The sequence below is a fragment of the Echeneis naucrates genome, chromosome 4 (genome assembly GCF_900963305.1).
Source record: "Echeneis naucrates chromosome 4, fEcheNa1.1, whole genome shotgun sequence".
Classification (NCBI taxonomy): domain Eukaryota; kingdom Metazoa; phylum Chordata; class Actinopteri; order Carangiformes; family Echeneidae; genus Echeneis; species Echeneis naucrates.
Window position 1 is genome coordinate 8,585,539 of NC_042514.1, and position 26,986 is coordinate 8,612,524.

The 26,986-nt window shown below is 42.5% G+C and overlaps 1 protein-coding gene across 1 annotated transcript in view; it reads left to right on the plus strand.

Annotated features, from left to right (window-relative positions):
* ncanb (neurocan b) overlaps positions 1 to 26,986 on the plus strand; it is an 83,148-nt gene that overhangs the window by 16,778 nt on the left and 39,384 nt on the right. Inside the window, exons 10-11 of the mRNA XM_029500109.1 lie at positions 1,642 to 2,832; positions 17,113 to 17,229. Coding sequence (XP_029355969.1) covers positions 1,642 to 2,832; positions 17,113 to 17,229 — 1,308 coding nt within the window. The remainder of the gene's footprint in view (positions 1 to 1,641; positions 2,833 to 17,112; positions 17,230 to 26,986) is intronic.

Here is a 26,986-nt window from a genome sequence, read left to right on the forward strand (position 1 = left end):
TGGTTTAAAGCTGTAAGCTGATAAGATACAGTGGACCATTTCATCTAAATAAGCAGGTCTAGATGGAGTCATTTGCTTATTGTGCTGAAAGGGCTCCTGTGTTTTTCCACATGGCTTCCCTCACCACAGGCAAATATATTCTAGCAGCAGGTAGTTTGGCTAAAAGAATCCACAGGGAACGAGCAAACAGGGACAGAAGTATGAGATTACTTTGAATGCGTCCTTGCATCCTTTCGGTCTGCGTCTGTACCTCCTGTGTGTATTTTCGTTGGGTTTCGCCTGCAAACTTCAGTAGCCACAGATATCAGAGTCACTGGTGTGGAATAAAAGCCCACACTATCCAATCTCCAGTAAATTACAGTTTACAGCTCCAGCTCAAACAAAGGAAGTCCATTTATATTGCTATTAGAGATGATGTTTTTTTGTTTTTTTTCCCCCTATTAATGCTTAAAAAGCGTTGTAATGAAGACCAGAACAAAGTCGAGCACGCTCTGCTGTAGTAACTCAGCTTCTGTGATGTTTTGTGAACAATTCCAGGAAGAAGTAAAAATTGCAGAGCTGCAGCATGAAATTGCGGTTGTTTTTTTTTTTTAACAGGATCAAGACAGCCAAGGAGTAAAAACTGCCTTAGAAGACAACTTTAGGGGAAATGAAGTCCCATTGGGCTAGAAACATATCTGAGATGGTTTATCCATGTGTAAACAAATAAGAAATTAAAATGCTATGAGATGTATGCATGCAAAATGTTTTTACAAATTTTTGAAGAGACATTGTAGGTATCAGATGGCTGAATTGCAGACACACATATTGGCCTGAATACATACAATACAGTACATAAATTGTTATGTTTTCTTAATCATCTTATTTTGGTGACTAAAGGGCTCCTGCATGAACCTTTTTTGTGAGAGTAAGAACAATTATGGTCATTTCATAAAAGTGGTTTCTATATTTTTGGATATGTTGTTGTTGTCTGTGATCTAATCCGTGGCTTGAAGTGGGCGGGCTTTGCTCAAATCACATCCCCACAGGCCTGATGAAGCAGGAGCTAAGTTTAGCTAATTATCAATAAATGAAACCCAACTACTAGTAGATGGAAATAATAAATATTATATATGTATTTGATTTTTTTTTTTTTTCTAACTTTTGCATTGATTGTTTCCCATTTAGTCATTAGTGTGTAATGCGCTAGAGAAAGAGGTAACATTGGTCACAAAGTATTCTGGGGTTTTAAACCTTCAAGTACTTTTCTGTTTCACTGTAACGTGCTTGGCCAGCGGGGACACCATCCCAAAGGACGTGGACCAGTGTTAATGCACGCTGTCTGCAGTGAGTTGATTAACTTTAACACAAACTTGTGTGCCGTGTGCACAGCAAAAGAAGAGCGTGCAGATACATTCCACACATGGCTAAACCCCGTACTGGTGAATACACAAAGCAGATTTTAGAAAATGATGAAGATGTATTTTCATGTTTTTATAATAACTTTGAAAGTGCACTGCCTATAAGAGTGTCATTGCGCTCATATAAGGGAGACTTCTAATTGCTTATTTCACAATTTCACATCCATAAAATTAAATCCACCCCCTCCCCTGATAATGGAATCATATTAATTAGGCCTTTCTGTCTCTTTGTTCCCTGTAGAATTGGTTGTATCGAGTCCTGATGAGAGATTGTCTCTCCGTGAGCATGTCAACATATCTGGTCCTCAGGATCCCAGAGGAGGCCTCCCTCCCACACCCAGAAGCCAGTTTCAGTGGGCTGTCAAGTCCATGCGTGGCTCCAAACCAGGCTCTCCAGGAAATGTGGCCTTTATAGGTAAACGTCCCTGGGAGCCTGTGGAAGCCAAAGCAGGGCCCCTCGAGGTGATGACCCTGTCCACTTCCCAGCAACAGGAGAACCCAGACAATTATTCAGGCGAGGGGAAGGATCAAGATGGAGAAGACGCTACCATTACTCCATCAGTGACTATAACTCCACCAGCAGAGGAGAGGGCGATAGAAGGGAGTGGAGAGGGTGGCAATTTTCCTCCTGGGTTTGAAGTGAAAGTTGACAGCTTCAACAGCAGTGATATGAAACCGAGCCTCGAAACAGAGTCGTCACCTGACCAAAGTGAGCTGGTGACTGTGACCGCGCACACGATCCTGTCCCAGTGGCAGCTGGTGGAGCAGCCCACCACCCCATCTCAGGACTACCAGCAGACAGACGCTGCAGAGGAGGCCAGAGGAGAGATCCTCTATGTCCAACAGCCAACTGACAACCTTTCCTCTGCCTCGCCGCACAGAGAGAGTGGCAGCTCAAATTCAGCATTTACCCCTGTTGATAGGAAGCACAGCGGAGCCACAAGCAGAGGGGACATTGTGACTTCCAACACAGAAACCTTGATGGAGGTGCTGACAAACTCTGAGGTGGCCACACCAGAGTTTCTCATGACCAGAGAGACACAGAGAACAGATCCTACCCCTACAGAATATTTCTCTCAGAGTTCCTCCACAGAGGAGCCGTCTACTCCCATTGCATGGGTACAAGAGGAAAAGGAAAAAACAAGTACAGTAAACCTGCAGGAGCATCAAGCAACTCAAGCACCCAGTTCAGGACCCCAAACAGCCACTGGAGTCATTCAGCTGACCACCAACTCCAAAGTCGGCGCCACAGAAATGGAGTTTAGGTCTGAAGTAACTGAGTCCTTTGTGGTGGGGAGTCGGTGGACACCTTTGAACGGCGTGAGCCAAAAATCAGAGGAACACAAAACCACACAGACGATAGACAACAAAGACACAAACGACCCTTTCGGTGTTCTTGTTCCCAACTGGGCCTTAGGCCTCATCCCATCCGGTAAGTAGCCGGTGTTCATTGTTTTTAGAATTATTAGTGATTACCTCATATTTAGTCAATTATTTGTGCAGCCCAGTTAGAGCAGGAAAACATGTCTCCTCCCTGAGGTGACTCCTACCCATACTGTGTGTGTGTGTGTGTGTGTGTGTGTGTGTGTGTGTGTGTGTGTGTATACGCATCTATTTCTTACTCTGTCTGTTGTCATTTCATTCTACATCTCTCCTCTCTCTCTGTTACTCTGTTACTCTGACATGCATCATGCATTCTTAATTCAACCTCGTTCTTCCTTTTGGCCTTCACATCCTCTTTCTCTCTCGCCATCCCTTCCTCTCACACTGGAGAAGAGACAGACCCACGATGCCATGCAGTGCACTGAGGTGAGACCAGCTAGGTCTTAGTGAAGTAATTAGTGGGTCAGAGTGAGAGCAATTAGGTGAACTGGGGAGAAGCAGAAAGCCTAGTCCCCAACAAATCAATGCAGACACAAACTACAAGATAGGACTTATAATTGATGGTGGCCTATTCTCCTCATTTTCTAGTTTGTTCGTGTTCACTCACATTTGGTTCAACTTTCTTCTCTCGCTCTCTGTCCCTGAGCTGCTTGTTCACAGAAATATCAGTGTCTCTGTGGTTTGTCGAAATAATGCCCTTGCTGATTCTTTCGACAGTTAGTCAACTTGCTACTGTGACTAATAAACATGGAGGAAATTAACATAGCAAAAGCTATAATTCTGGGACCACTCATCTCTTCCTTGTTCTAAATGTGTAAACTTGATGATCAAAATATGTTTGCTCAGTGTTTATGGCACCTGCTTAGGATGACTGCAATTTTTATTTTGTGTTTCAGCTCAACTCATGCCACAGTCATCCTCAGTGTCTGGTATTTTCTTGGTTTTTTTGCCTTTTTTAAATTCTAACTCAGTTTTTCAGTTATTCTGTTCAGTGCACTTCTAAAACTTTCTCTCATGAGTCATCATTTGGACAGGTCAGAGCTCCAAGGGATTTTCTTTATCTTTATTGACATGTGCACTATAGACGTCTGTCAGGCAGCACAATGAAATTCTTACACTGTGTAAAAATAAATAAATAAATAAATAAATCCTTCCAGCAACATAAAGACGGTTCACTGAAAAACACCAACAATTGCAATAACATTTAAAAAAACAGGAACATTAAAAAGAGCCGCAGCAGTAAGTGCAGCAGTAAATGAAGGCAAAACCATGTAAAAGACATTCAAATATCCGCCTGTTCAATTATTTGTGCAAATTTCATGCCGCCAATGATCATGCTAGCACCCATTTTAGGGTATTATCCTGACATCGCCACCTCAGGGAAACAGGAGGGACGTGGCATAAAACCTTTTAGAACTAATTTTATGGTAATAATCATCATGTTCTTTAAAATTTGAATACTCATATTCTTTTTTTTTTTTTTTTTTTTTTACTTCACCAATTGTTTGCCTTGATTCTTTTGTCCTTTACACACCGCTCAAGGTGATATTTTGCAGGTGATTGAGTGGTAAAGGGACGGCTACAGTCTTTGGCTATGAGCTATGGCTTCAATAGAAAGCACAGCAGCAAATGGACTTTTTTGTTTGAGGTTGTGCATTCATTCACTGTTAGATTTCCTGATTTCGCGCCATGGACCATGACCATGAACGCTCAGATAGTTCTTTTATTTTGTGAACATGTGAATACTTCAGGCTGATTATAAGAAACCTTTTGCATTATGTAATTGCAGTTTATGCACACTTTCTTTCTTGCTTCAAATGAAAGGGTGGGCTCTTAACCGTGTCATCCTTATTTATCACATAAAAAGAAAACACTCTCAGAGCTTTCTGTGTATTATCAGTATTACTGATCCAGTGACATTTGAATGGAGTGAGTGGGTCCTGCCCTTCTTAAGCGATTAGAAGGATGAGACCCCTCCTTCCGTGTGACCTTTTGTAGTTGTCAGTTAAGGTACAGAGAAAATTACAGCAATGGTTGTCTCCCCATTATGGCAGAGAAAGAGAGACAAAGAGGAGGGGAAGGTTGGGAGGATGGACAGGAGAGGAGGAAGAGGACGGGGGCATAGAGGGAGATGGGGAGAGAGGTGACAATGTCCATTGCTATGCTGTTGGTAGAGGTACATAAACCTCATTTATCAATGACCAGAGACTAGGCTAACACTGTCCTATGGGCCTGTTGAACATATTGTTCTTCCTCAGCTTCCCTCCCTCACTTTCTTTATGTTCCTCCATTTCTGTCCAGTCTTCATTCATTGTGTGTTTTCAGAAGACTCTCAGCCTCCCTGCGTCCTATTTGGCCATATATCACAGTGATAAGATACTGGTATATAATGCCACAGCCAGCTTTTCCAATTCCCCATTTCTCTGGCCTCGAGCTAAACCCGCATGGATTGGTGGGCATACACGCACATAAAAAATATATGTGAAGAAAAAACAGCACGCCAATCTTGCTCTAGAGTAAACCCACAGTAATCCAGCCGACATGTCGAATCATCTCTCACACACACACAAACACAGAGAAAAAGCCTTAATCCTCCACCAAGAACATTATGAGAAAGTAAACACATTTTATTTAATTTCTTTTTTAATTACTCGTATCCTCATCTACACATTATATAATCCTGACAACAGTATGGAAGTTTGATAACACTGAAAAGTAGATTCAAGTGGTTTCCACTGACACCAGCTGTCCAGGCTTTAAATTACCAGTTCGGTGTCTGATAGTCTGGCAAATAAAGTCCACGATACCTCCGAGTTATAGCTATCTTGACTAAACCCTTGTCCTGGGCTCAAGATGGATCAGACCTCTGGCAACATCAATAACACGACAGCCTGCCCACAACCAAATTAGAATGTTAAATTTGGAGAAGAAGGGACAGTAGATTGAAGTGTGTGTGTGTGTGTGTGTGTGTGTGTGTCTGTGTGTGTTTTAGGAGGTGGAGGGTGAAGGGAGATAAATGGTGACAGGGACAGGCAGGGGTGGCATATTATCGGTATGGGTCTGTGGATAGATGTTCAGTTTGTCTTCTGGCTGCTGGAGTCCTGGGATGAGCTGTCTGGAGCAGAGAGAGAGGGCACATTCTCAATTCTGCATATAGAAGTCTATTGATTTTCCTGCCTCTCCCTCACTGTCTCTCATCTCCACCCTCCCCAACCTTCTGTCTCCCCCCCCCCCATCTTCCTCACTACTCGTTTCCCTGCCTTTATGTCTTTTATTACTCCTCTGGTCATTGTTATGAGTCTCCCTGGCATAATGTTTTGATAGCCTCTTGAACTCAACAGTGGTACAACAGAAGGCAGTCAGCTGCCATCTAACCATGTCTGCCTCCTTCAGCAGCATCCTTGTCACACTTTTAAAAAAGAGTTGCCTCCCTTTAAATCCACTCATTCGTTCATCTTCTATCGCTTATCCATTTCTGTGTGGCGGCGATGCTGAAGCCAATCTCAGCTGACACTGGGGGCGGGGTCACAGTCCATCACAGGGCCGACACACAGAGACAGACAGAGACCAACAACCACTCACACTCTGACCTACGGACAATTTAGAGTCACATACATGTCTTTGGACAGTGGGAGGAAACCCACACAGCCACGGGGAGAACACGCAAACTCTGCACAGAAAGGTCTCAGGCCTGGAAACTGAACCCGTGACCTTCTTTTTGTGGCGTAACAGCACCGTGCTGCCCCCTTTAAATCCATCCCTTCCCTAATCTGTCAACCTCCTATCTGCCTCTTGTCTCCCAAGTTTCCCCTTTTCTTTCTTTTCATGGTGTAATTCGACCATTTTTCCATATCAAACACTGCTGCTGAATCTAATCCTGTGCTATTGGCTGCTGCTTATTAAATGAATGGGATTTCTTAAAGAAAAGCCTTAAGGGACAAGGAGCTCCATTGTGGTGCGGGTTGAAACGGTGTTACACGCTGCTCTGTGCTCTGAGCGAGGACTCTGTGTATCCTGTTAACCAGGGGAATACCGAAAAAACCAAAGTGCTGAAAATGAGCTTAAGTAGACTGTGCTGAGAAATTGCATTTAGCCTTTTGTGTACATCGCTAACTGTTGATTATGATGATGCAAAGCAGATTAAAATCAACTCAGTTTGTCTAATTCTCTGAAAGCAGCTGTCTAAATTCTTGGAATAGTTCTTTCCTGTGTGATGCCAACACGCTCAAAGTAGCCTCTACTGTATGTTCGGGTCAAGGCTCAAGGTTCAAGTCTGGTCATTGTCATGAGAAAATGGTGAAACACAGGAGAACGTGCTGGGGTTAAGCAGCATATAGAAAAGAAAAAAAAAAACAGAATAATAGTAAAAGAAAACAAGAAATAACCTCAAAGGCTATAATGGGGAAAACAAAAACAAAAAGCATGTAGTTTCATTGCTTTCCCGGGAAGAGAAAAATTAAAGATTTTGATATTTTATATATATATATATATATATATATATATATATATATGTGATTAGCTGGAGTAGTACAGTAGGGTGACATTATCAATCTCTAGGAAGTCAAGATGTTTCGCACATGAACGCCAAATATGATGTCTGATGAACTTCTCCTCACAGCTCTTTTCATCGCTATAGAAATGTTTTTCACGTGTGTGTAAGGAGAGCGGTTTGTGATAAAAGTCGCTAAGTCAAAGAAGTCAAGTGCTGAGCCTGAAAAAGTAATTGAACAATGCAGCAAGCATTTAATGTAATATTTTTTAAGCGTTGAGTTAAAATTGGGTGTTTTGATGCAGCAGGCAAAGAGCTCAAGCCAAATTACTACTTTCACTGTTCACTGACATTTTGGGAAAGTGCGTTCATCTACACATGTAAGTCAATGAAACAAATGGCAGCATTTGTAAAGCTAATGCACCATCAAAATCTGAGTTTAGTATTTTGCTATGAGCCCTGAAAAAAACAAACAAAAAAAAAAAACAAAACAAAGAAAGCTGTCTTAAACAGGCACTTTTATAGCATCATAAACATGGTTTATTATCTTTGCTTCCACAACAAAACCTGGTGATTATTCAGCCTCTAGGAGCCACATCACAGGCAGCTGTATTTTATTTTCTAGATTGTATGACCCAGAGCTCCCATTATGGCAGATGAATGACTGGCCCTCTTTGACTGTTACTGGTGGCAGATCTGCAGCAGAAATTGGAAAACAAATTTTGTTGTTGTTCTTCTTCTTCTTTTTGAATATTTTCCCTTCCCACAGCCCTGTAAAGATCAGTTCGTGGGCAGACTCAAGCGCAGTGTTAACTCCTTCAGAGCAGTCACTGTGGATGAGTTTTCTGCTTCTGTTGGCATAACGTTTGCTTTTTAATCATGGGTTTGTTTTACTACTACATGGCCTTACGCTCACATGTTCATCAGTGTTATGCGAACAGTTGTGGCCTTTGCATTTTTGAAATGAAAGTTTACAATAATAATTGCTTTTTCCTTATCAGCTCCGTAAAATGACAAGTTTCTTCTCTTGGCTTTGGATAAGACACAAACCAACCAACTGGCTTAATGGGGAATTAAACTAGTAAAAGTAAAACATTTAACCAGATGGCAGATGAAACCATCAACTGCTTGTTGGAGCATTCAGGCGTTGTCATCTCATTTTATTGTAGTCATTTTCATTTCCCCGCCTCTCTAAACTAGATAAGAGAAGACCTCTGCTGAGCCATATGTCACCCCATTAAAAAAAACACAGACAGTGTTTCTCGGAGAAGGGTTGTTGTTGTTTTTTTTTATTTCTTCCCTGATGCATTCCTATCTGTGAGTTTTATTGTCAGGTACAGTTTTAGGGCCCCTGAGGGTACGTAGAGTTTCATAAAGCAGCCAACAACATCACCTCTGTGTGCCACCAATTGGGAAACGATGGTTGGGATGGATGGAGGCAGAGATCTTGGCAGTGTTGGGGTTAGGGTAGGGTGCTGTCAGGCGGAATATAATCCCCTGTGTGGACTCATTGTGTGGCTGATCGGAGCGGGAAAGACTAACCTGGACAGGATATTTGGGCAGCTGTTACAGTGGAGCATTCAGACCTTATCAGATTAAACCTCAGGAAGCTGCTTCCTTTTACTGAAAGAATATTTCACTTTTCTATCTTTAGGTAACAGGTCTGTCCTCTCAGAGGGCAAAGAAGGGAGGGAACGGCACACAATCATGGCTTTCCTTCTGCTTTCATTACCTCTAAACGAATATGATCTGGATATGGATTTATGGAGATGTGAAACTGCTCGATGGTGGGCGCCTTTTGCACGCCCCAACAAGATTTGGAAAGCCCCTGAGATGTTATTCTCACATTTGTATTCTCTGTCAGACACACATGTATCCATCAGCGACTTAGCCAGGCAGACATGCAGGTAAGCGCTGACGAAAACGGAGCCGCCTGCCATCAAGGTTAACAGTGAAATGTATGATTTCAAATTGAGGTATTTTCTAGCTACAGAGGAGTGGCAGCGGAGAGGATGAGTGCACCCAGCTGGGGTTTTCGAGCTGCCAGCTTGTCTGACTGACTTCACTCACTTTTGCCCGGCGCTGAAGGCAGAGAGGAGCATTGGCAGGGGCGCTTGGCTCCTGGCGTCAGTCACAACGCACATGCGGCAGTCAGCCCTCAGCAGGTGGAAGGGTTGAGGGGTCTCTTCATGTAGGGCACGTCAAACACACCCCCAGATCTGTCTCAGCAGGGAGGGGGACTCAGAGAAATGGAGGGGGGGGGTGGGAAATCTCAAGGAAGGCACACATTGTAAATGGGTACAGGTGGTTGTTGTGAAGGTGCAAATTACAAAATCCTGTGCATGATGAGGAAAAAAAGGTGTCTTTTCAGACCTCCAACTGACAGATTCACCACGAGGTCACCTAAAGTAGGTTAGGTCTTTGTTGGGTTTTAACCAGGCCTCCAGACAATCCTCCTGCCAACAGTGTGCTTCTCCTAATACAGCAACTTCTTCATAGTGACCACGGTGGAATACGAACATGTGGGCAAGGGGAGTGCGAGATGCCCAATCTTTCTTTGTGTGTGTGTGTGTCCTGTTTTTTTTTTTTTTTTTTTTTTTTTTTCCTCCCTTGTAGTGTATTAGGGACAAACTGTGTGAACAAATGAGCAAGGTCAGCAAAGGTGTTTCCAAGCATACTTTCTGTTTTTGTTTACATTGGCTCAGCACAATATGTGCCAGGGGTTTCAGAGAAGTAGAATATAAATAGGAAGGTTTGGTGATTAATCATTGTCTTCCCAGCCAGTCACACTATTGGTCTCATCCCTTTTAAGCAGCTCTGCCAATCACAGCAAGACGTGATGAAACTGGCTCACCAAATGGAGACTAGAGAGGAATGCAAATCAGCCTTTCCTGCAGGAAACGGCGTTACTGTCAGTCTCAGACGGGCAAATCACAACTATCCAGCAAGTGTGTTGCAAAAGGCCTTTGATGAATTTCTGCAAGTTGAATTTATGGTTGTGGAGACGATGAAAGTCTGGTTAGCTCGTATTCCAAAGTGATGCATTCTTTTACAGTGAAAATGTCATCCATACAATAGCTGCTCTGTGCACAGGCTAGATGAAACAATAAAATAGTTATCACCAATAATAACGATGATTAATAATAATAACAACAACAATAAATTAGATTTAGAGCATCTTTCATGTAACTCCCCGATACTTTAAACAGAGCTCAGGTAACTGCAGGGGCTCAGTATACATTATTTGACTTGGCACACTGAAGAGGGAAGGAATGGAGGAGATGATTATTCTGCCTATAACATTACTTTGTGATATTGATTACAATCTGCAGTGTGGCTGGAGTGTATGTGATCGCAATGTATATTACCTTTAACCTGAATTATGACATAACAGTGCACATTTCACTTAACCATTTTGAAAAAACATACGTAGAAACCAGCGGCTCCTCCAACCTGAGCAACCACGAGTTTTTCATTCCCACCTCCATATGACTGCTAGGAATGTCCCTCTCAAATGCATCTGCAGGAGTAGACGTATCACCGACAAGGTTATACTGTACTGTACTGAAGTGTCGTACGCCACTCATGGTGCTCTGTAGCTTTGTTACCATGGTAACAATGATGAATGGTCACGGCTGCGTTACTTTTAGACGCAAAAACGACTTGGGTAGATTGCAGTTAAATTAAGATTAGATCCGAGATTAGAGAAACAGCATGAACTGCCTGTTCAACATGGGAATTAAACATCAGTCTCTCGTGGGAAATTCTTGTATGTTGTTGACCCATCTGTCCGCTCCAACCTCTGCCTATGAACAGACTGTCATAATTGCTGTGGCCTTCGATGTCATTGAACAATAAAACCTAACTATGGCTCGTAATGAACTGCTGTGCAGATGAACAATGGGCTTGGTTTTTTTTTTTTTTTGTGTGTGTATGTGTTTTTGTTTTTTTACAAGAGGACAGTCTCATAAAAACTGAGGAACACATGGACCCAGACAGACAATCACGCCTGCTCCAGTCAATTTCATTTCATATGGATTTGTGTTAGTGGAAAGCTGCTAAAATTTGAGCCCATATTGATTGTACATACCTGCATGCTTGCACTGTGGAGTCTCTGTGTAAAATGTTTTATTTTCAGTAATCATATAAAGTAAGTCTTAATATGAGTACATGATACATCGCTGACTGTAACTTTTACAGACTCGTAATTTCTAGCCTTTGTGAAAAATATTGCTGAGTAATCATAAAAAAGGGAAAAAGGGTTGATTTCCTGTTCCCATTTCAAAAATGAGAGAAAAGACACATTGAAGAGAAAAAACCCTAAAGTGGATTGAATGTGTTTGTGATGATAAGACAGGGTAGATTATTTTCTTGCCACTCAGACAGCCCAGATAACACAATTTATTTAGGACGAATGGAGATGCCACAAGTGCTGCTCTTGTAACAATAGCCCTCAATTTTTTCATCAGTCTCGCCGTGCAGGCCTGCTGAATTGGGTTGTATTGAATTGCTGGCATGTAACTCACCCCTGGTCCTCTCCAGGCTTATTCAGTGTGACGTTTGCTCCATGAGGCGCTCACTGAGAGTGCATCAGCTGCTTTCTGCTGTCTCAGGCTTTTGGCACTGTAGCTAATTGCAAGTGTCATGCTTTTTCATAGTTTGTGTGTTAGTGTTTGCTTGTGCAGAGAGCAGGAAAACGTCTTGTGCTGTAGCAGAAATGTGTGGTTAGGAATGGGAAGTTTCACTTCACAATATCGAGGAGACCGGGTTGAAATGCTGTTCTTTTGTTGTAAAAGTGTAGATGGAGCGTTGTTTGGTTTCTTTTCTTTGTGCCTTCGTGTCTATGGCTCCATCTCTCATGTTACATATACCTGCACGGTTGATGCACGCTATGAAGTCACGACTGTAACTTTATAAAAGTGCTGTTTGAATAAATAATGAGTTGGACCAACTTAATATATTGGCAGGATAATCTTGGTCATTTAAGAAACCAAGTATTAATTCCAAGTGATCCCAGTAAACATGAATGCATTGCTGGAATAGATTACATGTGGAATGTTTCGGCATTAAGGACTGCAGTATCATTTTCATGCCTGTCACCCCTGGACACACACACACACACACACACACACACAAAAAGAGAGCTGTGTATATACAGCCAGATACAGGCCACCACATGTGGTCAGACAGACCGAAATAGCTGCTCTCACTCCTGCAGGGCTCATCAATCCTAGTTTCACTCAGTCCGCCCTGCTCAGGCTCAGTACAGTAATCACATCACTACACCTGCTCCTCCTGCAACTTCCCCTCAAAGATATAAGTGCAATCGTAAAAGAGTGCAGGTTTGACTTCGTAGCCTTTTTCAGTGATCAAGCTGTACAAGTTCAGGCTTTGTTTCGGAGGGTATGTGCAGGTCCTAATCAGTTGTCCTACAGCACTAACTTCCCACTAGTTAGAGAAAAACTTGGTAGCTGAACGGGTGCTTTCATCTCCCTGTGGTGGAGAGATCGATGAAATTTCACATTATTTCTCTGTTCACAGCTGACTGTGCACTCGATGTGACCCTTCAGATTAATATTTCTGCAGCTTTGTGGGTTTAACAAGCACATGTACAGATTAAGTGCTCTTTGTCTCACAGTTTTATATTATCCTGGTCAAAATGGACTTAAAGGTTTCTTCATGAGCGTTTCTTGTCCACTTGTAGCCCCTTTTCCCAAGTTTGAACAGCCATAGTCATCCACCATTCAAACGCTTGTCTAACTGCATTTCATTAAGAAGCAAAGAGAAAACTTTTTCAAATAATGATATTAAGGAGATTATTGATCGCCGGTTTAGACTCAAAGCCGGTTGCTGTTGGCTAAAATGGAGAGGTGGATGCAAGAGTTTACTGTATGGAGGCAAGTTGTGTGCACGACCCCATGAACTTTGGGAGATTAGTGAAATGCTTCACAGTGCCGTCTGTCAGCCTTTGTTCGCATTAGATCGACTCTGCAGACACTGACATCACCAGCCCCGATCCGGGTTCAGCTCCTCCAACAAGTAACCATAACCTCTGTCTGTCTGCATGTCTTTCCTCCTCTACCTTCTGGCCCTCCCTTTCTGCCGCTGTGTAGCTCACCTCTGTAAATCAATCACTTTGAAGTTATCTGAGACTGCACTTTGGTCTGCATCTCTGTGTTAGAGAGAAGTGTTATCTATATTTCAGCAGAAGGAGGTTTCATATTTCCCCAGGTGTATATTCAGCTTGCCTTGGCAGTAATTGGAGCTCATCTGCAGTGAGTGACTTGCCTATCTGGGAGCACGTTGATACATATCCTGTCTTTCAGTCTGTCCATCCCGTTGAGGGAGAGGTGGAAACTTGGAGTCAGGTCACATAGATCACTGGGTTCAACGCAGACTTTGACCGTGTCATTGCAGTGAGGCTGAACATTAGGATAGATGTCGTTTTCTTGATGGAATGGTTTGTGTCTTAACACATTTCGATGGCAAAATTGTATTCGCTGCTCCAGTAAGGCCATCTCATGTTCTCAGGAGATCTCATTGTTCTCTCTGCTGAGATGACAACAAAGTCAAACAAATAGAGGAACCATATTCAACTGCAGGGCTAATTGAGTGGTTAACCCAAAATATCCAGCATTCGATTCCAGCCGTGCGTCTTTATCACTGTCGTGACCCCCTCACGCCCTCCTCATGCTCTGTTGGATTTTTCTGGAGCAGAGCTACTGGGTTTGAAGATTTCAGTACAACTGCGCCAGATTGACGAGAAGTCCAAATATACAAAACTAAGACCTGTAGACTCTCACAGATATATAATGTGTGTTTTCATGCATGCCTCATCACTAAATGAATAAAACAGATGTTCACTGTAGCCATCCGGGAAGAGACAATTTGAGATTTCATCCCTCGGATGCATTGAGGGATTACAGTGATGACGACAATGACTATATTTAAGACCATACTTTGTAGTTCAGCCCAGCCATCCATATGGCCCTAACTGTGCCTGAGTGCCTTTTAGGGATGTACTGTAGCATTAAATTTTAACGGGGCAGCTCGTGCTGGGCCCAGGTGATGGCTTATCATGCTCATAGAGGGGGAACACTTGAACAGGCCAAGGCATGATCTGTCTCAGCAAAGCTATTACAAGGTTCAGTGAGTCTAAGTACAGCGACGCAGTTGGCGATAAGCAGGTGTATATACAGTAAATGCAAGTGCGTGTGTGTGCAGTTTTCCCGCGTGTGGGTGTGCGTTGCACGTTTATTCGTGCAGAAGTCACTGCTTCTGTCAGCACAACCTTTTCGGCAGACTTCCATTCAGACAAAATTGCGAACCACTCAGCGTCAGACTTAAAGGGGTTGCTGCTGTCACAATCCTCTTTTATGGTCCATTCTAAATCCAGGGTGTATGTACGATTTGACATCGGTGAGCAGATTCCCACATATGCCACACCGCTAAGATAATCTTTTGCCTGAGAGGTTTAGAGAAAAAAAAAAAAAAAAAAAAAACTTAAGATGAACTCGTGGAGCTGGGAAATGTCATACAAAAGAACGCATTTAAAGATATTCTTGTATGGGAATGAAGAGAAGTTGTTTGTACAGCAGCCTGTTATCTCTGGGGGGTATGAATTTGTGCCACACCACAAACCTCAGCCGTGGAAGCTGAACCCTTTTAAACCCTCATTTCATTTCAGCCAGTGTTCGGTTGTGTTTACCCCCCCTCCTCCTCTCCGGCTTCCTCGCTTTCTCATTTTCCTTCTGTCTTTCATACAGAAAACGAAAGAAGCACACTGTGGATGGAAGAGGTGACCTATTTTAGGGCCGGCGTGTAATTAATCATACGCTAGCAGCAAGCATTAAGAGAGGAGGAAATGTTTGATAGCTCCCACCGTGACTTCCTGTCCCTCCCTGGCTGACATTCTCGGTCCATCCCCTCTTCGTACTGCATACTTGTGCTTCTCAACACTAAATTTTAATTTGTATCCTCTCCCTCCCAATTTCGCACGGAGCAGGGTCTCTCCCTCACACTTCCTTTTAATCAGTCTGTGTTCATTTTTATTTAATGCTCGTCGGCACACAACTATTTGCATATTCGAGCAGCAAATGATTAATCATGCCATCCATGGAAATAACAGCCCGTCGCACCTTGTTTTCAGTTCCATGTTCGCTTAACTTCCCAGGGTTGATTCATCCATTCATGCAAAAAAATTCCTTGTCTGAGTTGTTGTAGTCACACAATCCATAACCCTTCAAGCTTTTATCTCCACATATGAAGATGCCGCTAAGTGGGCAGGCTTCTGTTTAAGGACAGATGGCGAAGAACAGAATCGCATTTTTGGAGTATGTCGTTGCTAATTGTCTGAAGACTGGATCAATGTCCTGTTCTGCTACAGCTCAGCACTTTGTCTGTATTACTGTAGACAGCACAGTAAACATTTATCATTTCTGGTAGCTGAGGAATGCTCCGTTTCAACTCATTATTAAGGTGGCTTTATTGGAACTGGTCAAACCATGCCAGCTGACGGGGAAGTTGGCGAATATTAATGCACTATTAGGGATCTGAAGGTGTTCAGAGCATCAGCACCTACACGCAAGTACGTTTTCTATCTGTCCCCTGAAATAAAGGAGGCTTTATTGATTACTTATTAAAATGAAATGCTCACATTTTTCACAATAGCAAGTATTGCTGCAGATACAGAATAGAGTTGAAGTGGTCTGACTAAATCTCTAATGGTTTTTCTCATTCAGCGAATCATTTTTATGTATTTTCAAAGGCAGCCTTTCCGTCATCTCCCCTTCCCAGTGTATCAACAGCAGCCCATCTGCAGGGGTGGGAGTCTGTCGCCCCGTTTCACAGGAAATTGAACACGCACTCACGTTATATCTCACCCGCATGCAATGAGTCAGGGTCAAAACAAACATCCACAAATGCACACACGTGCTTGCAGACAAACACAAGCATGAATGCACCCACTCACATATAAATGACAGCATTCCCTGTTTCAAGGGGAACTGCACTCTGTGTTCTGTACAGCATCTTCCTGCTCATACATGATTAAGTGAGTCTGGCTGTTATTATGGAGAAGATGCAGTGTATTAGATGGCCTGACAGATTGTGTCAGGGGCTGCAGTCCTATCAGGATTGGATAATAAAAAGACACTTAATCTCGGCAGTTCCCCACCGTCGTTCTTTGCACTCAGAATAAAAAAATCCTGACTTGGGGCCCTATCTGCGCTTTTACTGTCCTTGTCAAATCCTCCTCCTCCGTCCTATCCTAAAATATAAGCGCAATAATTACAACTTAATCTTCTCAATATCAACCAGTCATCCGCCAAAACATTTCCTTGGAAGAGACATGGAGTTATAGCCCTGCAACATAAAATGTGTTTATTACTTCCACTGCAACACAGTAATGTGCTATAAAAACAGGTGCCCACCAGTATGCATGACAGGGTGATGATCAGCTAATTTATGAGGACCTTGTCTCGAAAGGACCGCGGATTGTAGGAGATGGTCGACTCAGCACACTGTCCTTCGCCCTGCGAGCATCAGTTTTGATAAACAGGAGTACGCAAACACAGCAGCCAATTTGTCACCTTGCAGAAAGTCACAGAGACAGGGATGATTCTCCTCTCTGTCTGTCCACTCTGCTCCTCCTCTGTCTCTGATTGACAGCAGTTAGGGGACAGGCTATGTAAGGACAATTAAAAGGGCATAATACCAGCACATTGCTGGTAATAGTTAACATGGGAGGCACCATAATTTTCTTTCTCTGTAGAAAGGCATTATAAATTGCCATTTATGAGTTAACCCTCCGTCACTTTCTCTCAATGCCTCTCTTCACAGTGGAGAATAACCCCTGCCAGACCAACCCCTGTCTCCATGGAGGGAGCTGCCTGCAGGAGGGTGACGGCTATAGCTGCTACTGTCCTCAGGGCTTCTCAGGGGAGAGCTGCGAGATTGGTGAGTTACTGCCAGGTCCGGTCTGAGCGAGGGAAACCTAAGAGGTCAGCAGCTGCAGATAGATGCTGCGTCACCGTGGCATATGCGAAAGAGAGCTTGGCATATGCTGAGATAACGTTTAGCATATGTATAGCATCAAGATTCCCCTCAGTGGACATTGGCTTTTTATATTTTAATATGGCTCAGGAGCCAAACACAGTGCACTCATCTCAAAGAGTGGATTTCCTGTCACGTTCAGCAGTTTTGGATCAAGATCCCTGACTGAAAGTGAGCTGGGAATATTCATATGCTGCAAGTCAGTCAGTTGTGACAGAGTCTGCTGAATATGTGGTTTATGTGTGCTGCGTGAGTGTGTTTTCACCCTCTCCCCCAAGAGTAGCAGGCATCTCATCCCTCCACTCAGCTATGTGATGGGAAAACGTGGCTGTCACAAAATGGCTGTGTACTCTTTTAGGTGTGTGCGTGTGTGTGAGTGAGAGTGATAAAGACATGCAAGGACACATGGGCCACAGAGGGGCTATGAGCTCAGTGAGGGTTGACATGGCTGATTACAGTGCTGGAGCAGTGACACATGCTGCTTTGGATCAAGGAAGGTGGAAATATAAAGAGGAGGAGGAGGAGGAGGAGATGCAGCATTGGCAGAAAATATTAAAGTGTTGTTCTTGCTCCGGATGTAACTTGTACAAATTCAACAGCATACACCCCGCAGGGTTTGATTGAGCCTGACACATCTCAGTGGGTGCAAAGTTGTTGTTGACGGCACTCGGTCTGGCACATTGATTCTGGTCCCAGGCCAAAGAACTGTGGGTTGAAGGATAGTAAATATTAGAGTGCATACATAAACTGCACTGTTTCGTGTTGTAATGTGGGCGTTTAAAAATCCAGTCTTGTATTTTTGGTAAATGCTTGCGATTCTTTCCGCCCTTGCTTTCGTTTAAAACAACTCGTTTTGAGCAATGAGCATCTTGCTGTATTTAAGGCCTTGGAGCAATTCAGAAGGGTCATCCAGTTCTTGAAATGTCTGATTTTGTCTGAGTAAAATCATTTTGAGGATCTCTTGTAAAAACTTGACATTCAACATACAGTATCAGAAGTCTGAAAACACAGCACATCGAATCCTGAATTTATCCTATTTTCAAAGCTATATGGGCTCTAAATGAATGCATACAAAGACATGACCAGGTGGGGTTTTAGGGTCATTACTTATGGAAATGGATTATAGGTCAGGGGTCAGGGGTCAGGGCTCAAATTGTACATGTAGGTAAGTGGATCTGTGCATGGAGATCAGTCGACATGTTAGCATTAGATCAATAAATTGTGACTCATGCCTGTTAACTGCATGAATGACACACGCAGACATGCAGTTTGTAATTATTTTTTCGAGTAACTTTGCATTTGGTTTGCTTTGTATTTATAAATTAGGTAAGCAAATCCTAATGTACTTAGAGGCAATGACAAGAAATTAGGACTTTTCTTAATATTGGGAGAGGAAGATTAGTAAAATGTTAATTATTACGGTTCTACGTTGATGTGTCTTTCCCTGCAGGCGCACAGCTGCCAAACAACTTAGCTAACGATCGTTACTTGGATGAAGATACCAGCTTTCAACAAATCCAAAGAATCCAAGGAAACCCATGAATCCCACCAAACATATCCCCCAATCTCTCACACCCACAGCTCTCATTTAACTTCCATTGATTGTTTTTTGCTTGCACAGCTTATTGAAAGCCTTGTTCTTTGTCCTCATATGGTAAACGACCACCAGTCCCAGCCAGAGTGGAGTACTGACCGGTTTCCCTACACCATTTCTGCTCCCCACGTGAAATGATTATCTGGTCAAAATGAGGCAGTGGCACTACAGCTGCAGCGCTCCTTCAAGGCTGTCCTCAGGACTGGCTTATAGCAGCAGTTATTCGGGAAGAGGCATTTTGCAGAGCATCATTATTGATGGCTTGTGTTTCTACTTGTGTTAATATTCATGAGGATAAGGAGGAGAGAGGGACAGAGACAGAGTGAGAAGGTGGTGTGGGCATCACAGTGCTAGTTCTCACATACTTTAGAAAGTTCTTTGCCTCATCTGTATTCTTTATTTCATTCTAACTCCATTAAAATGTGTCGGTGAAGACGTGTGCACAATAATGTGCAACAACCACGTCAGATATCTTAAGTTCTTGTTTTAGGAGGATGTCATAGACAACCTTACCATAGCAGGTCATTTACTTTAAAGAAGATTCTTGCAGATCACATTATGGTACATTTTCGGGCGTTTGTCGTTGGGTTTTTTGTTGTTTTTTTTTCCTTTGTGAAAGGTTCCTTAACAGAGTTCAATGATTCAGAAGAATCTTAAGTGACAGCCTTGAAAAGATTTGATCAAACTTTTTAAATGTTAAAGGAAGTTGTTTAAGTGCTTCCAGTGTTATCTGCTTACAAGAGGAAAAGTGGTACCTTCCCTTGGGATAGGAAAGAAGGCGATGCTGTCACACAATTCTTAACCCACTGTTGTAGTTTCAGCATGTCATACAAACCACGATTGGCTGTACTCCAAATCCATCAATACAGAACCCTAACCTTTCACATCTGGCTAGCTGGGAGTCATCTTAAAAGAACAACTGTAATGGATATATAAGTAATGTCATCATCATCATCATCATCATCTGCACACCCAGATATGATACATGTCAGTTTAAACCGCCTGTGAAATTCACGAATAAACACTTTTTTACTTCACTATTTTAAAGAACCAATATTTAATAGCTAAAATGAATCCTTTCATGTCATCCTATTTCAACAGTTCATGTTTGCTTTGCGCTTAGGAAAGTGTTTTCCTCAAACAAATATTATTCCTCAAGCAATAAATATTAATGCCATCCAGGTGAAAACTGCATATGAATCAGGCAAAAAGCGTGACTGGCTGTGACACAACTTGTAAACAAGACAGCATTGTGAGATGACATGATCACAACCTTGACAGAGAGGATACAGAGGTTTGTAAGGCTGGCATTTAAGCCTTGAACTGAAGTAAAACTGAAACCTTGTGTCCAGGCAACCATATGGACAACCAATCATGTGATCCCACAATTTTGACTTAATCTGTGGGGATACACAATTCACATTGTGGTTTTCAATTCACTTGGAAATGATTTCCATACATTCTTTTGGACAGATTTCTCACCGTATCCCTTTAGAGCCATCATCATTAGAGCCATTTGTTGAAGTCCAAACACAGAGCCATTTTTCAGTTTGATTACTATATGTTAAACTGCAATAATAAATTAGGTTTTCCCTCGCAACAGCTGGAATGAACATTTGTTCCCAGATATGAGAGACAAAAAGAAAAAAGAAAAAGCACCCCTGAGAGATTTTACCTGACTGATTATGTCCCGAGAGAACGGTCATATATATCTCGCTCATAAGGAGTCTAATTCTTAGTGTGGCACACACAAAAACACAGAAAAGGCTCATCATATATCAAAGAGCTCGCAAACGGTACAACACCAGAGTTGCTTCATAGCTAGGCTTGATTTAGGCTCTATTACTGTAAGCACTGCTCGTCTGCACAAGCTGTGCCTGCTGCTTCACCTTTCATTTAGTTTGGCTGAACTCATTATAGGTTTGGATGGCTTACAAATTTATCATCCATGTTAGTAGATAGAACTTGTTTACATAGTACATAGAAATTAGTCAGTCTGAACCACAAGTCTGTGATACATCTTCCAAAATAAACTCCACAGCTTTTACGCAGTCTGGAAAGTAGTTCTTTAAATTCATATCCAAAAACCCATTTACACAAAAGCATGCTGTAAAAGCATGTGGATAATACATTACTCAGTACTACATAATTCAAATAAAACTTTGCTAGAAATGCACATATAGCATTAGCTCCAGAAACACTTTTCTTTTACGTTCAAATTAAAACGAAGGCCTTAAAAGTCTGAAGAGAGCAGAGCCGTAGTTAATGTGCTTTTCTAATCTGCTTTTCCTTATATGACAAGAGAAAACGTCTGCAGTTAAAAGGACAGACTGTTCCTTCATGAGAAGTTAATCACTAATTTGGCAGTTTGACAGTCGCTGTTCATATTTTCACTGCTCACACAAGTGAAACTAATTCCTCATTTTGGGAACAAACACACTGATCAACTTGAGCTCCAATGCAATTACAAAAAATACTAATAAAAAAGAAAACAACGCAATTCTTCTCCAGCACACCACGCTTTATTCACCATCATGCCTTAATCGTGATGATGATAAGTTCAACTAATAGTATAAATGATTTAAATGACAAAGCACCAGAGCTCACTGGCTCAGAGCTGATCCATTCTTTATCCATACCGCTGTCCTTGTAGGTTGGTGAGATTGTTGGAGCTATTCCTATTGGCTCCCATTGGCGAGGGCAGAGTATAACATGAACAGATCATCAATGAATGACTGACGGCGTAGAAACTACCATTCACTTTCAAACATATTCACCTGCGTGCACGTGTTTGGGCTGTTGGGCTGTGAGGAAGCCCTTCAACCTGGAAGGAACCCATGAAGACACAGGCAGAAATCACAAATAACTCCACATGTCAAGACCTCGGGGTCAAACCCAGAGCCTTCTCTCTGTGAGCCATACAGTACTGCTAGCCAATGCACCGCAGCGCCAAGTACACTTTGGAAACATTAGATAAAGAAAAGAAACAAAGTGAAAGTCATAGAAAGGTTCAATCATCTGCAGTCCAGTGGCGCCCGAGTGAAGTCATTCTGCAGATCAGGAGTGATACAGTCAGAGGGGCCACAATAAAAACATACATTAAACCTGCAGCTGCATTTTCCACTTCTTTTCTGTAATCCAATGACGTCAACCGAGCACATTGTTGCCATGCCAGTTGAATGCATGAATGAACATAATTGACATATTTACCTCACTTTAACAGTGTCATATAGCAGAGTTAAAGTGTGCTGAAGTCCATATTTTCATATTTAGTCTCAGAGAGAGTGATGAGGTCACCCGGGTTGAGTGATTGCTTTGAAGGTTAAGATGCGTCCTTGTTTTCCATTTATATTGTCTTTTACTTCCTTTCACTGCATGACTCCATAAATGAAATCACATTCAATTTGACAGTTGCATGCGGTCTGTAGTAGAGGAAGCACATTAACCTGCCTCAGTCTGTCTATGAACACAGGTCAACAAATAGCAGGGACTGGAAATGGAGTAGGAGGTAGGGCAATTATTTCGTATCCACTGCTGTTCCTCAGAAAGACCCCAACCAGCCCATCATTCAGTCAGTCAGCAGACAGAGAGGAGGCAAGTAAATAATTTTGTGCCGCGAGCCGTTCCTATGCATCTCGTTCAGGTAATAACTAGAGACGGCCACATGAATTGAGTTCTCTCTCCTTGGCTTTTCATAGCAGAATTGAAACTAAAACTGGTAGTTGGTTTGGATTTCTAATGCAGAATGTGTTGTCAGGTCAAGACCCTGTTAGAATGAGGAAATCAGCCCCATCGCACTATTCCGTCTGCCTGTTTTTCAACCCCTGTCCCTCTTCCTCTCCATTTGTCTTTCCTCGTGGCCCTTTGGATTCCTCTCCTCCATTTTCTCTGCCGTTTGCATGATGAATTAAAAGAGATAACAGCACCTGAGCTGCTTCAGAGAGTCTCAATAATTTGGCAAGTGACACAATGCAAGGGGTGTGCTGCTTGTTCTATCGTTCTTTGTTTTTTTTTTTTTTCCTCCTTATCAGCATTCATTTTTTATTCCTTCTCTACAATCCAGCAGCTCCAGAGTGCAAGTGGGGGGGGGGCAACAAAATCCTCCAGTTGGAGGCATCAGGAGACAGCAATGTCCTTCAGTTGGTTTTCTGATTTCTAATTTTATTTATCTATTTATTTTTAATGTTGCACCACCTCACTCAGTCCCACCTCACTTCCAATCACGGTGATCAGATTTGAGTTTTCTCTCCCTCTTCCTTCCTCTCTCCTTCACCAGGTCCCTCCTTTGCATTTTTTATCACATCAAACCCCCCCCCCCCCCCCCCCCCCCACACACACACACACACACAAATTTCTCTGACTGCATCTTCACGGCTTTGACCCTCTTGCTGCTCATTTCTTCCCTTTCTCCTGAAAGTCAGCAGTTAAGGGTAAAAAGGCAATGAGCACAACCTGCAACTGACCCAGCTGCAGAAACAGACTGTTTTATTAATATCCTTTCTCCTTTCTCTCTAATTTTATTTGTCCCACTTCTATCACTCTCCTTCTCATTTTTCACTCCTTCCTGTCTACTCCATCTTCCTGCCCCTCCGTCTTCCTCCCCCCACACCCTCAGCATGTTGCTTTCTGGCAAGACGTACTGTATAGCACCGAATTAAAATTGCTCCGCTCTGCAGTGCAGAGATAGGGGTGAAACAAGCCTGCAGCCCCACAGCATTTCTCCCAAATAACACATTTCATTTCCTGCCACACTTCCCGACTCCTCCGCAACCTCTAACCTCCACCATCTCTAACCTAACCTCCAACTCCCCCCCTCCACCTCTCTGGCTTTGTGCTGCTGTGTCTTTCACTCTCTCTTGCTCTGTCAAAGGGCAATACAATTAGTCATACAAAAATGCCTCTGCACTCAAGCATAAAATGATACTTATTGAAGCTCATATGTTGGCTTGCCTGCATACTTAAATTCCCACCTATACTCACCAGGATTTGCACAAAAGGCATTCTCTTTTTTACTCAGTGTTTGTTAATAACGCCTCTTCTTCTGTCTCACACACGTAGGCTCTCACACAGACTTGTGTTGGGTCTTCTAACATAAAACCAATGTGTAGTCAAGACTATATGAAGAGTAAATGCATGACTGATGTTTAAAGAGGCCAAGAGAAATGCTCCTGCTGGAGTCTCTATTGGCTAATTCATCCTCTGGGACCCACTCTTCTCACATCAGCTCATATGATTGAGCCTGAAAGATTCATGAACTTGAGGCTATTAATACCGCAGCGCAGCAGCCCACCTTACCAGCGTGTTCACAGCTCTGAGCGATGAGGTCAAACGTGACAAAGGGGAACGGGAGGGAAGTGTGGATGAGGATAATGGATGTCTTTTCTTGTAGATACACACAGGCTGTCGAAATATTTGTCAACATGTACCCAAGAATATGGAGATTTGGGGATAACTGAGGCAGAAAGTGGAATTAGCCTGCTTTGATCTACAGATATTGTATGCGACAAAGCAAAGAACCCGAACCAAAAGTGTGGAAAAGAAGAAAGAAAGAAATCAGAATGTAGATAGATTCTCTGAGTTGAGGAAGACAGATGGAAGGGGCCAGTGCTGCCATACTGCTTCCCTCAGGACATCCCAGTCATTCGTTCATTAATGATGGAATAGATTTATGTGTTTGGTTCCAAATCTCCCAAGTTCGAGCAGCTGGGTCAATATGTTGGGAAATTTCACAGGTTTTTCTCGGTTTCAATTTTTAATGTGATATGACATCGTACTGCACCTTTAGTGAAGGATGATTCATGCGATGATGAACACTTTGATAACTCGTACATAGTATAATAGCGCAGGCGAAGCACAGATGAACACTGACCATGAAGGTTCAGATTTTTTTGTGGCGATAACACAAAATGGAACATTTTTGAAAAAAAAAAAAAAAAGGGCAAATCGTGTTTCACAAAACCATTCCACCAATATATTTGCAAGGCAAATGGTGTAACGAATGACTCAGCACAGTCTCTCGGATGAACCATGCGTGACACTGGATCAGTGACTGTGCAAATGGCTAAATTTGTGTCTTTTGTGTGATTGATAACCAGCAGTTTGTCACAGTTTATCGGCAGCAGAGGAGCTTTTAATGGGCTATGATTGGTTGGCTCAGCCTGTGTTCACATGCCTCATTAATTCACAAACACCACTGGATTCTTCAGTCGGCATCGTGATTGGCTGCACCTTCCCCACGGTCATTGCTGCTGCCGCCAACGTTCATACTCTTACCTTCAAGCCCTGCCAGCGCCACCAGGAGGGTCTGATTGGAGCTACTCAACCTGCAGCTGATTTAGGAAGTGATACAGAGACACACTATAAGGGGCACACCTTTGCACACACACATACTGTAGCCAGTACACACAAATGCACAAATTCAGGATCGAACATTCGCAGATGGAAACACAGAGATACAGCCTCAAAAATCTGCAGAGGTGAACCAGTTCCCACTCTGTTCACACTAGATAAGGCATGGGTGCATCACATAATTTCTCATTTTTCAATCAGTGTGGACAGTTTTTCCCTCTCCAAACTCCTCGGGACAATGAGAAACAAAGGACAAAATAACTGCAGAGTTGAATGAGAACAAGCAGCAGCAACTCTTGTGTGAATTTGTGTGTGTGTGTGTGTGTGTGTGTGTGTGTGTGTGTGTGTGTGTGTGTGTGTGTGTGTGTGTGTGTGTGTGTGTGTGTGTGTGTGTGTGTGTGTGGTATCTCTTTGTTATAAGTACACTTGCAGATTAATGAGCTCCTGGCCAAGTTTCCAGGACTCACCTCTCTTTATCTCTTTTTAACTCTCTCTGTCCACACACACACACACTTTCCCTTTTTCCACTTTCCTATACACATAAATATTAACACACTTGCCAAATGGAGTCACCTAATTTCTCCCACTCCTCTACTGCTCCATAGTTTTCTCATCAGCTGAAGTTTTGTGTAGTGTGAAAGTTTAAGCATTTGGCTGATATCTATTTGATTTAGCTCAGCATGTGTCTGCTTGCTTATGTATGTGTTTTTGCTCTGTGCTGGATAAATGGCAATGACTCTGTGTACACTGGCTGACAGCTGTATGAGGAAGTGATTTCCCATGAAGATCAGGAATACTGTAAGGTTTTGGGCTGGGGTTGTTGCTGTAGAAACATTCAGGCGGATCATTTAGTTTACATTTACATCAGAGTGCATGTAAACTGAAATGGACCTTCACATTCATTTAGTAACTCTTCAACTTTGTGGCGTTTCTGATTTCAATTGGCGTTGTGAAGCACCGTTTTTGTTTTTGGGTTTTTTTTGGAGTTTTTTGTTGTTTTTTTTTGTCGTATCTGATGGAAAAAAATGACAAGTAAGCAATGAAGACTACACCTATCAAATTAAACACAGCTGTAAACAATGCTTGATCGGAGATACCTTTAAAAATCAGCTCAGTGAATGCTTTAAGAGGAGCAAAATGCGCTTTTTAGAGCTTAACTATACATGCAGAATGTCAATATAATCTCCGGTTCACAGGGTGACCCAGACTGATATCCGAATACGCACAGATATCTCCATTTGGCAAGCCAATTTAAAATGAATATTGTAAAACGGGTCATAATTTTGAACTTTAAAGCACATCCTAAACAGTTGTTGCAAGAATAAATCCCCCCAAAAATTAATGATCGTGGGACTACAGACTATTCTTGGGGACATTAAATGTCATTGCTTTGAAAACAAATCCTGGTCTGGCCTTTACAGCTTTTTGCCCATTATTGCTAACTTTTTAAAAGAAAAAGTTTTTGTAGAAGAGGAAGGTGTGCTAAATTAAACTACAGGTTAGAAGTTTAGTAGTGGTGACACTGAAGTCACTTGGTGACGTCGGTAGTTTAATATTTTGAAAATAATCAAAAGTGGCAACCCCAATGTTTTTGTGGATTCAGGAATAGCACAGTGTACTGTACAACAATGGGGATTGTGATGTACACAAACATGGGCACATACTGTCCACACTCTGGTGACCTTACTCAAAGATGCAATAGACATTTTCTTTTATTGT